The following is a 19554-nucleotide window of genomic DNA, read 5'->3' as shown; positions in this document are numbered from 1 at the left end:
AATACCAAAATTAATGAACATCTCTAACCACCAAGGGGACAATGCCTTCAGGTAAATCTTTTAACCAAACCTGAAGCCCAACACTAGAACTAGCTTTCTTAGCCAACGCATCAACAACAGAGTTACGTACACGGCTAGTATACGAAAATTCAACATATTGAAAACAAGTTGATTGGAACCGAATGTCATCAAGGATGTGCTTACAAATATAGTTACTCGTCATATACAAATGTAGTTAACATCTTACCATAAAAGATCTGTGACAAATTAATTCCACATGATTCACACCCACTTTGGCAGGCTCTATGGAATAAGCACATGGCATACCATCTCCAACTACTCGACATGTCTTTTTATGCTTCCACGTCATTTTCACTAGCATCATGATGAATTCTATCATCTTAAAGGAGTTATGTTATGTGAAGACAAACATATTTATTGTGAAAATTGCCCCATTATTCCCTCTTTTTTTTTTTTTTTTTTTTTGAGAAACTGACCACCAGTTATTCCATAAATGGAGGTAAAGATATGAAATTTGTAATATGAAGTACATATTATAGGATACCATGTCACACTTTTGAAATGTACTAGCCCTCCTTATGTGGTTTTACAATATAATTTTTTCTTTGATTATTTTAATAAATTATATTTTAAATGTTATGTTTTAGGATAATTTCCAATTAACGTACAATTATTTACCGATTTTAATTCAAACCAAAAACTCATTACATGTGATAAAATAATGAAAAATATATAAACAGAATGACATTGTACCATTTAAAGGTGAAATAATGTCTCAATATATAATATACACATATGTTAAAAAAATAATAAATAAAAACTGTGCAATGTTGTTTTGTTTAAGCATTTATGTTAATAAAGTTACCATAAAAAGGTGTATAGTTTAAATGAAAGCATTTTAAAAGTATAGAGTTTAATTTTAAATCTCCAAAAGTGTCATGTTTTTAATTTAAAACCATTACTAAAGTATAAACAGCTGAGTATGTCAACCAAGGAGGTTGGCCAAGTTGGTTGAGCTCTTGGCCTCAAAGTGCTTGTATTTAGCTCGACTAGGTGTGCTCCCTAGTTCGAGTCCTGCTACAGTGATAGAAAATGCTACTTCCAAGAATCTATAAATACCTAAACACATAAGCTATCTCACTCACGCTAGTTCTTGAAGAACAAACAGCATATAAAAAGTCTTAAACCAGTTGCACCATTTCTACACTAAGTTCTCCCACCTTCGAAAATGTCTCTTCAAGTTTCCGCAGTCCCTGATCAAACCAAGAATCCAAATTCTAATAAAAAACGTCCCTTGGTGAATTATAGTCCTAGCTTATGGGGAGACCATTTCCTCTCTTATGCTAATGACTCCATGGTACGTAGATATAATACTTCTTTTAGCCTACGTATCAGACTACGTAACTTTATTATTCTAATGTAAAATATTGATTCTTTCCAAATTTTGTATTCAAATGTCATAGTCTTGAACTTCATCATCTTTAAATCACCTAAATTTGTGCCACAATGTGTTAATTGTTTACTTCAATTTGCTTTTGTAGGAAACCAATGACAACTTGGAGCAAGTTCAGAGGTTGAAGGAAGAAGTGGGGAAGTTGCTAATGGATCCCATCGATAAACCTTCACAAAAGTTGGAGTTAATTGATGCAATCCAACGCTTGGGCGTGTCGTACCATTTTGAAAGTGAAATTGACGAAATATTACAACAAATTTACAAAGATAATCATAATGAGGTTGGTCAGGAAGACAATGGTAGTCTTTACACTATTGCTCTTCGTTTTCGATTACTAAGACAACAAGGTTATAACATTCCAAGTCGTAAGTCCTCTTTTTTTGATCTATTATTTATTCATTAGATTGCACTATTTATTTGTGTATACTATTTTAGGAAACTTAAAGCTAGCACTTATCCCAAAAACAAAAAACAAAAATGAAACATAAGCTAGTTGCATTCTCATATTTGGCTCATGTCATGTATTGGCTGGTGAAGCAGATATCTTCAACAAATTCAAAGACAACAAGGGGAACTTCAAGGAATCGCTTATTCATGATGTGCAAGGAATGTTACACTTGTACGAAGCTACACATATGAGGGTGCATGGAGAAGATATACTTGATGAAGCACTTAAATTTACTACTACTTACCTTAAATCAGTGGTGACTAATTTAAACCCTACTCTAGCTACACAAGTAAGTCATGCCTTAAAGCGACCAATTCGAAAGTGCTTGCAAAGGGTAGAGGCAAGGCATTACTTCTCTACCTACCATGAAAATGCTTCACATAATGAAGTTCTACTAAAATTTGCAAAGCTAGATTTTAACATATTACAAAAACAACACCAAAAGGAACTTAGTCATATCTCAAGGTATGCTTTTAATTAATATCCTCTATCTTGGTGTAAAGCTTGTACAAGACATGATTTTAAATGACAGTTTGTGTTGAATTTGTACCTTAGGTGGTGGAAAGATTTGGATTTTGCAAATAAACTGTCTTTTGCACGAGATAGAGTGGTGGAGTGCTACTTCTGGATTTTGGGGGTGTACTTTGAACCCCAATACTCAATTGCTAGGAAGATACTAACCAAAATAATTTGCTTGGCATCAACCATAGATGACATATATGATGCATATGGTACTTATGAAGAACTTGAGCTCTTCACAGATGCGATTAAAAGGTTTATAGCATAGGCATATGACCTAGCATGTTTTTAAATTTATGGGCTTTAAATCAATTTTGTACTCTTAATTGAAATATTTAAATTTTAGGTGGGATATCAACTGTATAGACCAAATCCCTGAGTACATGAAGTTGTGTTATAAATCACTCCTGGATGTTTATGAAGAAATTGAGGATGAGATGTCCAAGGACGGAAGATCATACCTTGTTTACTTTGCAACAGATGCGGTATAATACTATTAGTTAATTCACTTAAACTTTCACCAAAAAAATAATAATAATAATAAATAACAATAATAATTAATTCACTTAAACACATCCCTTTTTATTTTATAAAATTTGAATTCTATAGTCACAATATTTTGTAATATTATAAATTAATACATTTGAACTTTCATTAAAAAAATAATAATAATAATAATTCGCTTAAGCCTATCTCCCTTTTTTTCATTAAAGTTGAATTTTACAGTCACAGTATTTTATGCTTTGATGGAAACAGATGAAAAAACTTGTTCAAGCCTATTTTGTTGAAGCCAAGTGGTTTAACGAAGGATATATACCCACAATGGATGAGTATATGGGTAATGCTTTAAAATCTAGTGGCTACCCTACAGTCATAACCATATCTTTTGTCGGCATGGGAGATATTGTAACACAAGAGGCCTTCGAATGGGTCTCCCAGGAGCCTAAGATTGTTAAAGCAGCATCAACCATAAGCAGGCTAATGGATGACATTGTCTCCCAAGAGGTACATAAGAGATTAGTCCATCTCTGCAACTCAATTGTAGGCCTATAGTGAATGACATTTATGTATTTCTGAATTTATTTGTTGCAGTTTGAGCAAAAGAGAGAGCATTTTGTCTCAAGCATTGATTGCTACATGAAGCAACATGGTGTCTCAAAAGAAGAGGCACATAACGAATTTCAAAAGCAAATCGAGAATGCATGGAAGGATATAAACCAAGGGTGCCTTAGACCTACCCAAGTGCCAATGCCTCTCCTCACACGAGTTCTCAATTTCTCACAAGTAATGGATCTGCTTTACAAGGATGAAGATGCATACACACATATTGGAGAAGTGCTGATACAGGGTGTAACTTCATTGCTTGTTGACTCAGTACCAATTTGAATATGTTGATCCCAATATATGGGCAGAATCATGAGTTGGTTTGTTATTAAATAAAGTGGTGATAAAACTATCGATCATACTTAATTATTATAAAAATAATTATAAGTATCTTTCATTTTATATATATACTAGACTTATCATAAGTGTTTTGTGTATGTAATGATACTCTTTTTTATTTATTTGTTTTTTTGGTTTAGTGTTATACTAATGTTTAAAAGTGACATATAGATAACCATGTATATTTATTATTTTTTTTAAAGAAAGAGTCAAGGTAATGTGGAATACTATTTAAAAATGAAATAAAGATATGTAAGTAGTTGAAACCCAATGGGACATTTGAATTTATGGATTAGGATAAGAATTGTGATAAGTAAAAAAAATTGAGATTTAAACAAAAGAAAGATAATATATGTTAGTGTGGATGGATTGGGGGATTTGTGATAACTGTATAAAACTTGAATAACAAAAATTTTGGAATGTATTAAAGAATTAAAAAAAAAATAAAAATAAAAATAAACATAGAAATTTTGGGATAAGAATGAGTAATTTTTACATGAAGTAATGGTTTTTTTTTTTTAAATAATTTTTTTTAATAAAGATATTTGAAGTATTTAAATACAAATAGATAACAAATACATATAGGAATCAGACATTTAAGCTGTGTTTGTTTTGGCTTCAAACCATTTCCGGAAATGGTTTTCCATAAAAATGTGTGTTTGGTAAGTACAGGAAAATAGGGTCTACGGAAATTAATTTCAGCTTTGATCGAAAATTCCCCTCTCAAGCCAGAAATCAATTTCAGTTGCTATTTTACCTTCAAATGTATTCCAGAAAACACAAACAAAGAGAAATAGAGAGGGAGAAAGCACACCCCTCCGGCCAGCCAAGCTCCGGCCAGAGAGATCGCACCTAGAGAGAGATCGAACCCAGAGCCCAGAGCCCTTCGACTTTGCACCCTTCGACTTCGCCGTTCGACTTCGACTTCGAATCGCACCCTTTGACTTCGCCAGCAAACCCAGAGCCCTTCGACTTCACCGTTTGACTTCGACTTCGAATCGCACCCTTCGACTTCGCCAAGATCACACCCCAGGAACGCACCGAGATGGCACCGATCGCACTGAGATCACAATTGTGAAATGGTTGGGTTTTGATGAATTTAACCAGATTTGACCGGATTTGATGAATTTTTTTTTGTTGGGTTTTGTTTCTGTGTTTATCTATTGAGAAATGGTATTATATATTTGTTTGGAAGCTGAGAAAATGTGAGAAAATGTGAGGAACAAAAAAATAAATGTGTTTTCTATATCATTTTCAGCAACACAACCAAACACTAGAAAATATTTTCTAAAGCATTTTTTGGAATGCAATCGAGCACTTGAAAATATTTTCCTTTCCCGAAAATAGCATTTCCGGAAAATATTTTACATAAACCAAACACAACCTTAAATACAAATGGGTGGTAAGAATAACGGTTTTTTTTCCCTTTTGTATGTGAGATAGTATTATTCTTTTAAAATTTTTTGGAAGAACTATTAATTTTGTATTTTTTTTCATAAAGACAATTGAATTATTTGAATTCAAATAGATAATAAATACAAATAGGAATCAGACATTTTAATACAAACGGGTAGTGAGAATAAATGTTTTTTCCCCCTTTTGTACATTTTTTATAGAATATTAAGTATTTTAACACGCACACATAAGGGGAAAGGGGAGAAGGTTTTTCCCCATTTTGTACATAAGATAATATTACTATTTTAATCTTTTTTGCTTTTTTCTAGCAAAATAAATTAAACTAAAGGGTATGTTATTTCAGAATTTGTATGAAGATATTTTGATACGCCAAAAATTGAAGATGAAATAATAAAATCCTCTAATTAGTAGTATACATATATATAATTTGATTGTTTAGATTAGTTTGCTCTTCCTTCCTAAGAGATAAGTTTTAACATATTATATGAAAAGAAAAAAAAAAAAAAAAAAAAAAAAAAAAAAAAAAAAACATATAAAAGATAACTTAATAATGGAGTCACAACAACTTTTTATAATTATAAAATATTAGAAGACTCATGGAACTTTTGGGCATTAACAATTATTGAAATTTAATTTTGTGAGGGACTCTTGGTGGTTGGTCTTTATGATGTCTTCTTGTTGCTACAAAGTTTCAAAAGTTAAGAAATATATTATGACCACTGTGTACTATTGACGCGATCTCTTTAAGTATAAGTGCTTGTAAGGTGTGGAGAGTAAAAGTTAGGGTTCAAATCTCGAGGAAGAAGTTTTATGTACATATACATTTAGATTAAGTTAAAATAAAATTTATATCTTGTAAAATAAAATAAATAAATAAATAACACGTTTCAGTAATGTAACAGAAGAGCTTCTTCCATTTTTTTATTTTTTATTTTTTTTTTGATGGGAAACAGAAGAGCTTTTAAGCCGACATCGTAGTTCTCCAAAGCTAAGGTAAAGTGTGTGGAGACCTTGCTGGCTTGCAATATGTTCTCTAAATTCCACGTGTTAGCATCATATTCAAAAGTGTTTCTCATGGTTCCAGCCAAAGTAATCCATAGGCCGAAGCTAAGAGTTAATTGGTTGAAGATGTTATAAGTGTAATAGAGAAGTTTTATTAAACCAGCATGTTTAGGCTAGTTGGTTGCCACAAGGCTAAGACTACCGTGGTTGTAATATATAATTTTATATTCAACAAAGTCTTTTTATTTTTATAAAATTAAAAATTAAAAAAAATACTATTTATTTTTTTGGATAAATCAATAGTTATAATAGGAGAAGAAAGATTTAAATTGAAAACACTAAGACGTACTAGTTAAGTTACAAGGCTTCTAAAATTTTTAAGCTTAAAATAACTATTAAAAAAAGCATTAAATTCTTATTTCCTCTTTTCCTCTGCTAATTTACCCCCATCAATCTCTTCATTGATTTAAATTGTGTATTTTTGCTAAAAAACATTAATTTTAAATAATTAGAAATACAGAAAGAGACATTTGAATTTTACAAATTTTTTAAAAACAATCAAGGTAGTGATGCAAAATTCAACTTTTTACGTAAATTGTAATACTTTTAACATTTCCTTAATTTATTTTGAGTAATCAAATTACATGTTTAAACTTAATGTATTTTTATATTAATCTCTTCATTTGATTTTTTATTTATTTTAATAATATGAAAAATCATCAAGTGCAACTTAGTAAAATAACTTAGGTGTGAAATATGAATTCTAGTTTACATTTACATTACATTTGATGATTACAAATGTTATATAATTGTTTATTTATTTTGTTAATTTCGATTAATATTATTTGGTTTAATTTGCTTCTAATATTATATTTTAATCTTGTGCCCCACTCCCACCTTGGGAATTAAAAATTTTGGCTCTGCCATTAGATCTCTCTTTTATCCATATGTATCTTTGAATAAAGTGAAAGTGAAAATATCGTTCTGGTCCCTATATTTTTAAAAGCTGATGTGTGGCTTATTTTGCTATCTAAACATTGATATAGCCACTAATATTTATACACATCTCATTTAATCTTTTAACATTAGGTATGCCAAAAATGCAAATTGTTTGCCATATATGTATTTTCTGTTAGAGAAATGACAGTAGGAATCAAATTAACTGCAACTTAAAAATAATAAGAACCATATTTACTGCTATCAAAATGTAATATTATTACATTTTGACATAAAGTGAAACACAAGATTACAATTTACATATGTAATCGGTGATCCTTGAAAATAAGTATTAAAACAGAGGGTATGATTTTCAACGTGTGAAATACAATTGCAAAATCTACTTTAAAATATTTAAAAACAATTATTTTTATACCACTTTCTCATATGATGGATCTCATTTTGTACACACTACACACCTTATTTTGTTCCTTCACCATAATGTATCAATCTCATCCATACTCTAGACATCTTATTTTGTATCGTTTGACATCCAAAGTCCTTGAACTGAACGAGGAACCATTTGAAATGCCCACCAAAATGAAGCGCTAGACCCTCCATAGAAAACCCTAAAAGAGTTTCTACCTAAAAATGGTGTTCACCACTTCATAAAGGCATGTTTCAATGAGGAATCATCTCAAATACCCAACAATACTAAGGCTTGACCATCCATACAAAACCTTTCTATATTGTTTAAATGCATAGAAATCAGCACCAATGTTTTTATAGACCAAGTTCCGAATATTGTTATCATGTTCCATTTGTGAAAGATAAAGAAAAGAAATCGTACTGAAAGTTAATTACTTGAAGAAAAAAATATATATGATGAATAAAATATATTAAAGTGATTTTAGAGTTTCTTTGGTATAAGGATCGGTGAGAGTTTCCACTGTTGAGCAAACATAATAAATTTCATTACATATCACTCAACTTCAAATATCAAACAAAACTGGAAATTTAAAACTTGACAAGCCAACCTGCAGCAATAAAATCAGGCTGATGCCACTTAAAATGCAGCATATGCAAAGAATGACGTAATGTGCTTAGCGAGAGAGAAAATTAACTCTCATTTGGCAAAATGAGGCGATCTTGACCTTCCACCAGCTTTGCAGATCGAATCACATCTCCAGTTTTTATCTGTGGAAGAATATCTTTCCCAACAATTGTGTATCTGCATATTGAAACAAGATGCAAAGAACAAATAATAATAATGCAACCATCCATAGGAAACAATTTTTTTGTTCTTTATTAATGAAGGAAACCCAAAGTAATTTCTAAACAAGAAAATTTTTAGGAGTATAAAATCATACCCAAAAACTGAAAATTGACCTTCATCAAATGACAACCCTCCCAAGCCAGCCTACCAAATGCAGTTGCATCACATGATATATGAAAATGTAAGTTTGAAGAAGAACAAAAAAAAAAGGAATAGTGTCACACCAAGATAGATAATAAATGAAAAACTAATTTCAAAAATCTGCTTTTCATTGTTAGTCTAACAAAAGCCTGAACTTGAATATCAATTTAAACAAAATAGCCAATTGAACTTACATTTCTTTTATCATAAAGATAGAAGAAAAACTGGTATGGTGATGAATACTCCTCAGAGACTTCACTGTGTGCCATTGCAACTGCTCCATATACAGAGAGTGGAAGAATTGGCAATTCTCCATCCTTTTATGCATGGACAAAAAAGAAAAGAAAATGAGAGGAGTTACTCACAAGAAATGTCTCGTTGATATAAGAGATTGACATACCTGCACATTTAATGTTGTTCTGTACAATGGCTCGAATTGCCCAGATGGCATTATCTCTAAAGGAACATTATAACCGTTCTTATCAAGTCCACTGTCTGAGAGAACAGCTTGGTCAGTACAGTTAAGTTTTGCCCCATCATATGCCCCATCAATTACCTGAAGAATTGTCAATTGATCATGTGTTCTTTTCAGAGAGCATTTACAGCCTATCAATTTCAAACATACAGACACCAAAAAGATATTGGAAAAGATTAAACTTCATAGGCACTAGCAAAAACAGACTTTGTATTCAAGTGAGACCAGCATAAGGCTAGTAGAATTCCGATCAATTAAACTTCTCTTTGTTTGTCAAAAATATCCTTAATAGGCTGTATCCCCGCAAGCTTGTTAGATCTTCATACTTCACATCCTTCCATATTTTTTTTTAAATATTTTTATATGGGAGGAAAGAATTCTCAATTAGACGTGAAGCTAGGAACCATGAAAAACGTAATCCTTCTGCAAGGTATTATATCATTTTGCCAAATTAATCTGATTTCAAGATGAATCAAGAAGTTATATTTACTGCCACTCTGCCAGAGTAGGATACTGTAAACAGTAAAAGAGGATGGTTAAGACATTGACTACGCAAGAATAAACCTTGAAGACAAAAATCTTCCATTCAGAAGCCACTTCTGGTCACCCTTAAAAATTATGAATATAGGAGATGAAAACCAAATGTATAGGTGTAAAGCATTAAAGACCAAGAAAAAAGGATCACAAGTCAAAATTCAAAATATATATATATATATATATATATATATATTTCCCAAGGGTGAAGTGAGGTTCAACTACCTTACCAGTTTTGCAAAATTCCCTGCCGTTAATGGTGCTGAATATCCATCCACAGCAACCTGAATATACAGGTTTATGATCAGTTAACAATGAACTTTTTATAATTAGTAGCCAACATCCACTTAACGACATGCTATGCACCCAACTGGCCAATTCCGTACTGGTTCTGATAGTAAGAGCCTCAGTCCAAGCACCATTTTGTATCACAACCCAAAAAATTAGAGACTTTCTTACAAGCTTACCAGTAAGAGAGAGAATCATAGTCATAACTATACATACAAATTGGTAAATTAAGAAGCTGACCAATTAAACATTTCAGACTGTGCAACAAAAACATAAAAGGACATTTCGTGAGTATCCCACAAACTAGCTCGGTTGGCAATCAATGGAACAGCAGACATTAATGCTGTTCCAGTATTTGAGATGTCCCACGTAGGCATGCACACACTTCACACACACACAGACTGTGAAAGAATCACTATCAATCCCAAACTCTTAAATCAATACTCCAAAGACAATGCAAATGTCATGCATCTGGTTCAGAACAGATCAATGCACAAATTATTCATACTATGATACCTCTGTTTTCTAGGCATAATTAAAGTGTATAGCCACCAGAGTTTGCAGCTCATGCATAATGTTAAGAACATCATAAACAATTTCAACAATGGAAGAGGAAACGGTTTCAACCAGCTGTTTCCTATGCCAAACATTTAAAAAAAAAAAAAAAAACCACCTTTTGAAGACCAATATGTCATTCTCTTATTAAGTACCGTTTGACAGATTCCAGCTTTTCTGATTATTGTATAACATCTTTCACAGAGAACTCTGACTTGAGGCGCTGATTGGTTGTTCAGAACAAAGACTCAACAGCAAAGGTTAATATGACTATGTTAAGCCCCTCAATGGAGACCAAAAATTAACAGATAACAAAAAGAATATTAACCAAAAGTTATTGATTTATTTACAATAAAAGAAATAATGATAATTAGTAGTAGTAATAATGGTAACTCTTCTTTTGCAAGGTAGAAATGGTGAATCTCATAACCAGAAAAAGCATGAGATTGCCAGATTCCACAAAACAATCAACTTAAACCAAGTATTAGAATTATGGTTAAATGATTAAATTCACAATTTCCTAACAGCTTAAACTTTGAGAAGAATCTATAATTTATCATGGTATCAGAGTAAGAGGTTCTAAGTTCAATCCTTGTATTCACTTCACCTCCTATTTAAAGTGTTAAAAATCTCACGTGTTAGTTTATCACCAAGAAATGTTTACATCCTTAAAATATAAATTGAAGTCATATAACAACAATATGCAAGATTTCATGATACATTTATTTCATCCTTCTGAAAATGTAACATTTGGCATACCTGAATTGTAGCAGTCTTTCTTAGTTCACCACCAGCTTCTGGAGAAAATGTTGAACCATCTCCTTTCTCAATTGTAAATTCAACAATTCCTCTCCCAGTAAGCCTATAGATAAAAAAGAAACATTAATTTCCTGTTCAATTATCAAATATACCAATGCAAAGTCTACTTATCGGACAATCTCAAAAAAATTTCCAACTATAAGACCTAGAAGAATGATGAGGAAAACAAAGATAGACTCATCTCATATCCCAAAATAAATAGACTGGTACAATTTTCATGGGATGTCCAAACAACCGATAAATATTTCAATACATTATACATACCATAACTTTTCTTTGCATAAAGTTTTAGTGTATGGATATCTGCTTATAAGAAACAACAGGTAGAAAAGAACTACTTCAAAAAATCAGAACTAGTCACTAATATAACCAGCTAAAAAAGAAAACCTGTACACCACTTCAAACCCAAAATGTCCTCATTAACAAAATTATTCATGATTAGTACAAAGAAAAAAAAAAGATTTAATTCCATTCAAATAATGGGTTTGGAAAAAAATTCTAACTAAATAATCAGATCTGCCATGAATTTTCCTTTGCTTTAATTTATTACTGTGGATTCAAATATTAAAAATGAAAAATAAAAAAATAAAAAATAAAATAAAAGAAAGAGAGGATCTTCCTAGTATTACATCAGAATTTCTCTGACTCCTATCTTTTTTGTGATTCATTTACTAGTCCCTCATCAAGGTAGTTAGGAAATATCAGCCAAAGATCTCTGGAAAAGACTGACCTTGGATAATTCAAGTATTGCTTGGGCAATAAAAATGACAAGCCTGGAGCCTGTTACAAACAATACCAAGTTGAGGGTTCAAAATGCTTATATGCTGATTGCAACATAAGTGCTATGATAAAGAACACGGGTAGGAAAATAAGAATAAAAGAGGAACAAAAGATAATCAGGACAAACCCTAGGTTCACCACCTAGAATCTGCCTGCAAGCCCTAGGCACTACTACCAAACAAAAGAGGAGGATATACTAAACTCAAAAAAATTCTTATTCAAAATCATACCCAGCTTTCATGATTACAAGAGCACTACTTTAATAGGGCTTAGAGATTATACCAATATGAAAAATACCTAATTAAATCCTTTAAAACCCTCAACATTAAAGCTAAACTCAAAATTCAAAAACAGAAATAATTTCAAATGCAAAATATTAATTGATTTTGGTGCTTCTTGCATCATGCTATTACACACAATACAGAAAAAATATCATCAGCCTTTCAGTCAAAAACATTGCAGGTTTCCAATAGCATGAAAGCAGCAACAATTTGAGGAAAATAGGTCAAGTGTCATGCTGTGCTTTCTGTGATGCATCCATTTGATGATCCGACATATATATCGTACCCAGATTAAGAGTTAGAAAAGGAATGTATATCTATTGATGAGTTTGGTTACCTGTAACAACTCTATCTCTGCAACTGTATCAAGTGAAGATGCAAGGCCGACTGATACTTTATCTGGGTCCTTATCTTTTATAGATTCAAGAAGGGCTTGCAATCCACCCTGGAAAACCAAAGGAACTTCAATAATATTTTGGTAGGTTCTGCAGTGAACCATAACAACCAAGTTTGTCAAGTTGTTACTAATAACCCAAGGTCATCAAGAAAATTCGTCCGTAAGAAGAGATAAGATGTGTGAATTGAGATGCAGTATTGTACAATTGGAGCCTTTCTTTTTACCCCTCCTTTCTTTCTATCTTTCTTTTTCCAGTTTTCTTTCTTCTGGGCAATTAGGAAACTGAAAATACCATGTATTATATCACATTCCAGAGATGCATAAACAATTAAAGAACCTTTTTACTGTCCAATAATTGGACTCTAACGTTTGGCTATGCTGTGTAGCCAAAGGAACTCCTACTTCAAAAAAACTGATTCAAATGTTAGTTATAGATAATAAAATTTTTTGTTTTGATAATTGATCAACCCACACTGTTATTCTAGATGCTATATATGAGTTCTGAGAAAAGCAAGAAATAAAATACTGTGCTGGCAGCCTTCTCATAAAATTTCTTTCTTCATAAGGACATACACATACCTTCCCATCAATAAGTGATGCATACAATGTGGAGCCCTTTTCCTTCAGGTTTGTTGGTAAACTTGCCAAAATAGAATCCTTTTCATCCACTGCTATCTGAAAGTAGGACACAATGAACAAGTAAAAATCAGAAGAAATCAGATTAGGGTAAGTGCATAATATACAGATAAATGAACAGAAAAAAACAAACAAATAACAATAACAAGTGCTTAAACTATACAAACTCAAAAAGGAAAGTATAAGATGAAGCTATAAAAACTCAAAAGAGGAAATCATATGATGGGGAATCAGGGAAATGACACCATGCTATATGGTATAAATTACAAACATTTAACTTACAAGTTGCAAAGTAAATGTAAAGCTAAAAAGAGAATCAGTTTCAATACACAACTAAATAAAACAGTAGTTGCAGCCATGCCACAGAGAGAGAGAGAGGGGGGGGGGGGGGGATATTCTCAAAAGACCTTATTCAAGTGAAAGAGCAGAAAGCAATGCAGGAGGAACTTTATAAAACAAACACATTAAAAGTGGTATTGAAAAAAATCCCCTTTTTTATATTTAGACCTATCGAATGACTCTCTTAACTTTTGGATGGTAGCAAAGCTTAGTTAAGATTGCTTCCCTTCTATAAAGAAATGAACTTCCCCTGCCCCCCCAAAAAACAGGAAATAAATACCTTTAAAGCTTTCTTCACATTCCCCTCCATGGTCCCAAATGGCTTTCTCTGTGGAATTCTCAGCAGGTATGAGATATCCTCCAAAGATTCCTAGAAGCAGAGGCAAGATGGTCTGCAAACTGATTATTACCTTTAAAGTTAACAGAGGATAGAAATTAGTTCAATCATCAACAGTAACCTGTATAGTCTTCATGCTTGTATTTGCAGGGATAGCCTTCCTTAAAGCAAGTTCTCCTGTTCTTGGAACCTTGGTATCTGGAGAATAAAGAACTGCTGTTGCAGGAGATATAGACAAAGAGTCCCAACCAACCAAAGGGAGGGGAGAAGAAATTTGAATAGACAAAAGGATCACAGCAATCAGACTTTCAAGCTTCTTAATTCCATGTCTGCAAATTGACAAGTAAAAGTTGGTTGGAAAATCATGCCAGTCTGCCAGCTCCTGCATGAGTGACAACCCATTTCAGAAAGTGGGTAGACTCCCAGAAGGCATCATAATTATTATCTTTTCTCCTGATTAATAGCCATTTTAGTCTTGTCAGTACTTAAGGTGGCTACAACTGAGAAGGTTGAATTACTCAGATGATTTGACACTCCTCATCATTAAAAGTAGAATGGATGACTGCAGAAAATAGCATTAATTTGAGAACTTGCAAATCAGTAGAGTTAACAAATCAACTGGATGCAATAATGCATATCACTCCAGTGTGTACACATTACTTTGCTACCATAGTGTGGCATACTGCATGGTGTTTCTCACCATATATTTTAATAAAAATCCATCAAGTAAAATCCTCTGCATTGTCTATGTTTAAAAAAGACACAGCAACTAATCTGTGGATTGTTAAATCTATTAGCTAATTGGTGTTGTATCTGTCGATGTAATGGGAATCTATGCGCCACCTCCTACTTCATTGTGATGTAGTCCATGCTTTGTGGGTGGATATGCTTCAGATATTTGGGATTAATTGGGTTATGCCAGGCTTTGTTGCAAGTTTATTATTTTGTTGGAGGAATTGGTGTAGGAAGCATGGATCAGATATTTGGAACATGGTTTTGGGCTGTTTGATGTGGAATGTATGTAATGAGCAGAACCATCGCTTGTTTGAAGATACCAAAAACTCATTGGATCAACTAAAAGCATTGTGCCTGTGCACTCATTTTGAATAGTCAAGGTGTCGGGGTTCCTCAGATTGTTCATCCATTATAGAGTTCCTTGTTTCTCTTAGACTAGCCATTTTATTTTTGTACTTTTGTTTTCATTGTTCCTTTGTGTTCTTCGTCATGAACTCAAAGATTTTATTATTTTTTATCAATAAAACTGCTGCACTAGTTACCTATCAAAAAAAAAAAAAACTCAGCAACTAATCAATTAAAACACTCAGCCAAACAAACAAACAAAAAAAAATTGAATCGATAGATTTCCTATAAATTAAACACTCGTTTTGGATTTAAGAATTTGGATAAAGAGGCTTGGACTTTGGAATTTTGGCTTTCAATCCTTTATTATTGCTCGTGTAAGATCTGTGTGTCTTTGGCTAGCTTATTTGCTGCTAGCTCATCTTTTAGTAAATAAGCTAGCAGAAAATTTGACAGTTACATTGGGAGAGGGGGGTTTTGAACCGTGGATGTCTTTGTGCTAGTTGAGCTACAAGACTCTTGGCAGCAACAAAGAACTTAGCCAAATGCATTCTCAAATTTTTTTGGTTTTAATGGACACATGGCCAAAGAAGAGAGACTTGTTAGTTAATATTTCAACTTTGAATAATTGATAGACGGAAAGTGTTATCCCAATTACCTGATTCTATGGTATTTAGTACTAAACACTCTCTCCTTCCTTCACAACTCTAAACCTTATGCGTAGTTAAAGCCTCATTAAACAATTAGACTTTGTGGTCTAAGATCCTTATCTGCTTCCATACATCCTCAAATCCAAATGCAACATAATCATATCTATTATATTCATTGCATCAGCAATTCTTATATAAAATAAAATGAAAAAAGATTCATTACATCAGCCAGATAAGCCAATGCTTGTAAATTGCCATGTGTGTTTGGCAGCCAATTATAAGATAGCTTTTTGCTTAAATTCTCCACTATTTTCAGGTCTCACACCACTTTTTGTCTTAGCCTTATTTCAAATAATATAAGTTTCAGCTTTTTAAAAATAAGCTACTGAAAATATGTAATTCCTGAACTAGACGATAGAATTTCCAGAAAATGAACACAGTCAGCCTAAAACGGAAACCCCAAAAAAGAAAAAACATAAATTTAAGACCAAAAGAAGTATAATGCAATCACTAAAACAGCATTTTTTTTTATATAAACAAAGCTGAAATTCCAATAAATCACAATTGAAATTACGAGAATGTTGAAACCCAGAAAGCATTATCACTAAAGAATGTATGTTTGAGCAGAATCAAAACCGACCTCTGAACGAGTTTTCTTGGACAAGCAATGAATTCTGGGGCGGGCTGGTCTTGCTGGGTCTTTGCTAGGCATTTGATTAGAGCAAAATACGAATCTCGTAGGGAGAAAACTTGGTTTTGGAAATGAGGGAGTGATGGATACATTGAGAGAGTGCTTGTAAGAAATAATGGCGGAAGATAGAGGAAACGCCATGAATGGAAGTTGGAAGTTGCAGAAAGATTTTGGCGCGCCTCATCTACAAAGTCTTATCTGTTAACGTTTTGATTGGTTTTGTATGGTTGCTGGAAGTCAAATTACTAGAATAGCCTGACTTTTATATTTATTTATTGATTTCACAGTAGATAAAAGTGAAGACAGTGTCCACCCTATTCATCAAAAATAAAAATAAAAAGTCCAACCGTTTAGTGATATTTTTAACAAAATAAAAAATTAATATGATCTCTCGATTTTTGGTTCCAAATTAGCTCAATGAGAAAAAAAATCTTTTATAGTTGTATAAGGGATCTTTGTCTATATCAAAAATTAATTTTTGTTAAGTACAGCTACTTTTTAGTCCTATTTCATGTATTTTGTAACATTTTATTTTCTTTTTGCATGGCTCAAGAGTTCATGTTGGGTGTTGTTTTGAAAGTATGGTTGGATTTATTTAAACTTATTTCCAAGGACCATATCATGGACTCTGCTAAGTAGGTTATGCCGGTAGGACACTTGCAAAATCTGAGAATACATTAAACAAGTCACGTGCAAGCCATTTTCACAATTTGACAATTTGTATTTATGGGTTTTCAAGTATATTTTATAGATGAGTAAACTACAAAGTTAGTTCTTATCATTTACATCATATATTAATTTGATCCCTAACTTTTTTAGTGTGGTATCAATTTAATCCATATTATTATCCCTTGGATAGAAAAAATTGATGTGTCAAATAGAATAATAATAATTAAAAAAAAAATCATACTATAGTAATTGCCAACTGTACCACCACATCAGATTTTAAAAAAATCCAAATTAAAATATTGATGTGTGAGTCTAAAATCCCTAAACTCCCTCAACATTTCTAGCCATTCTACATAAATTACAATGTTGGATCCAACCTAATGGTTATTAACACTTAAGTAACAGTATGTATTACATTATTAAAAAAAAAAAAAAAACTTTAATTCAGCCCACCACCTAAAATCTTATGCTAAGAATATCAAAATCATCACAACCAATCCCTATTTCACTGTTTGGTTGCTAGAAAAATACCCAAACAACAATAGCAATCAAATCAAAATAATAACATCCACTAGTCTAATCAAAATGCAAAACCTATAAAAAAAAAAAAATCAAACTGAGTGAACAAACATAGCACAAAACAGAAAACCAAGAATTTTCTTTCTTTTTCCTTGATTTTCTCGACAACCAATTAGACCCATAAGCATCATAAGAATCAATGAAAAAAGAAGGATTATAGAGAGATGGGTTATAGGGAGGCCAATGCATGTGAGGTTTTTGGATGTGGATCTTTGTAGAGACAATTAGCTGCATGACTTTCCTTTGGATTCTTTGTTGTTGTTCTTCTTATAAGAGTTAGGATTCTGATTTTGGAATCCTCCTTCTGTGTCTTCTTTGTCCTCTGCCATTATTTATAACTTGTTTGGATGGATTGGAAATAAAGGGGAATAGAGTAGAGGGAGGGAGAATAAATTAAATTTCCTTATTTGAATGTTTTTTAAGGGAAGGGTTTGGAGGAGTTCTAACTACTTCTAAGTTCTAACCTCTCATTTGTAATTTCTACAAATTGGAGAGATTTTGAGGGAAAGTAGAGCATAGAAATGCTTGACAAAATAAATTACCAAATTTATCATTTCCATACTAACAAAATAACAAACTATGAAAATGTTAATTATTCCCCTTCCCTTTACTTAATTTTAAAAATATCCAAATAAGGAGGAGGATAACCATTCCCCTCTACCCTCCTCTCCCTCCAAACTTCCAAACATAGCATTAGTATTTACTATGCAAAATTTGAACTCGTCTCCTCTATGCCTAACGTGAACACCATATTCAAACATTTTAATTTGGTTTTAATTTTTTTTTAATTTGACATAGTGGTACAATTGAAAGTTGACGTGGCATGGAAAATATTTTTTATTATTCCATTTGACACATTAATTTTTTCCATCCAATAAATAATAACATAGATTAAATTCACGCAATACTAAAAAGAATAGGGACCAAATTGACACAATGGAAATGTTAAGGACTAAATTGACATATGATATAAAGGATAGTGACTAATTTTGTAATTTACCGTTCATAGTTCAATTGACAATTTGTGTTTTTTGAAATTTAATAGTTCAATTTGACAATTTATGTTTTTGACATATAATAGTTCAATTAAACAATTTGTATTTTGTGACATATAATATAATTAAAAAAATTATTAAAACTTAAAAGCCAGTAAAGGCTCGTTAAAAGCCATGAGTAGCCGGTAGGCCTGACTTAACTATCCAGCTTGCTATAGGCTCAATGGGCTTTGCCTATGGGCTGGGCTATGGGCTGGCCAGATCCATTGTCAACCCTTAAGCTTAACACCCAAAATTCCTTCAACTTGGGATAAAAGGAAAAAATTAGTGCCGATAGTTTTATTATATAAGTCTTATAAATTGATATCTCAACTTTTAAACACCAAACAAAAAGAAAGAAAGAAATTAAATATAGTACATCACAATTTTACTATAAAAAGACTTACAAACTGACATAATAATGAATATAATTTGTGGCATATCAACAACATAATAATAAATTAAGATTTTTTTTTTTTGGCATTTAAAAGCTAACACATCAATTGTTAACTAGACAAAGTTTAGCTATAAAATTGTTTATAGCCTAAAGTTACAACATTACTCAATACAATAAACATTGCTATATATTTTGAAAATCTAATCGTTAAATTGCATGTTCTTTAGACTCTTAGTGAGCGTTTGGGGAGAGCTGAAAGTTGCGTTTCACTCCTGCGTTTTCATGCCTTTTTTTTTTCCTCTGCACGTGAACAGTAAAATCATTGTGCAGGGGACAAAAAAATACTATTCACGCACTG

At 32.1% G+C, this 19554-nt stretch overlaps 2 protein-coding genes across 4 annotated transcripts; one reads left to right on the top strand and one right to left on the bottom strand.

Annotated features, from left to right (window-relative positions):
• The first annotated feature begins 1155 nt into the window (after nucleotides 1-1155).
• LOC115957757 ((-)-germacrene D synthase-like) lies at nucleotides 1156-3893 on the top strand. The gene is made up of 7 exons (XM_031076079.1): nucleotides 1156-1378; nucleotides 1563-1839; nucleotides 2015-2387; nucleotides 2478-2696; nucleotides 2788-2926; nucleotides 3198-3446; nucleotides 3534-3893. Exons 1-7 carry the CDS (start codon nucleotides 1250-1252, stop codon nucleotides 3825-3827), a joined length of 1680 nt encoding a protein of 559 aa, XP_030931939.1. The 5' UTR covers nucleotides 1156-1249; the 3' UTR covers nucleotides 3828-3893.
• A 4217-nt stretch (nucleotides 3894-8110) lies between these two features.
• Nucleotides 8111-16721, bottom strand: LOC115955802 (peptidyl-prolyl cis-trans isomerase CYP37, chloroplastic). Of its 3 annotated transcripts, none has more exons than XM_031074148.1 (13): nucleotides 16467-16721; nucleotides 14403-14478; nucleotides 14218-14294; nucleotides 14040-14129; nucleotides 13364-13459; nucleotides 12725-12832; nucleotides 12057-12106; nucleotides 11267-11369; nucleotides 9895-9948; nucleotides 9056-9211; nucleotides 8850-8972; nucleotides 8609-8658; nucleotides 8111-8469 (listed from the first exon to the last, which is right to left on the bottom strand). In XM_031074148.1, exons 1-13 carry the CDS (start codon nucleotides 16656-16658, stop codon nucleotides 8358-8360), a joined length of 1287 nt encoding a protein of 428 aa, XP_030930008.1. In that variant the 5' UTR covers nucleotides 16659-16721; the 3' UTR covers nucleotides 8111-8357. The 3 variants fall into 3 exon arrangements, 2 of the variants coding, with proteins under 2 accessions (XP_030930008.1, XP_030930007.1); XR_004084197.1 differs by having other exon boundaries at nucleotides 8129-8187; nucleotides 8276-8469; nucleotides 14218-14478; nucleotides 16467-16720; XM_031074147.1 differs by having other exon boundaries at nucleotides 14218-14478; nucleotides 16467-16720.
• Between the last annotated feature and the right edge of the window lie 2833 nt (nucleotides 16722-19554).

Source organism: Quercus lobata, chromosome 8 (genome assembly GCF_001633185.2).
Source record: "Quercus lobata isolate SW786 chromosome 8, ValleyOak3.0 Primary Assembly, whole genome shotgun sequence".
Lineage (NCBI taxonomy): Eukaryota > Viridiplantae > Streptophyta > Magnoliopsida > Fagales > Fagaceae > Quercus > Quercus lobata.
The sequence above is the reverse complement of the archived record's forward strand: the minus strand, read 5'-3'. Positions and strand labels throughout refer to the sequence as shown.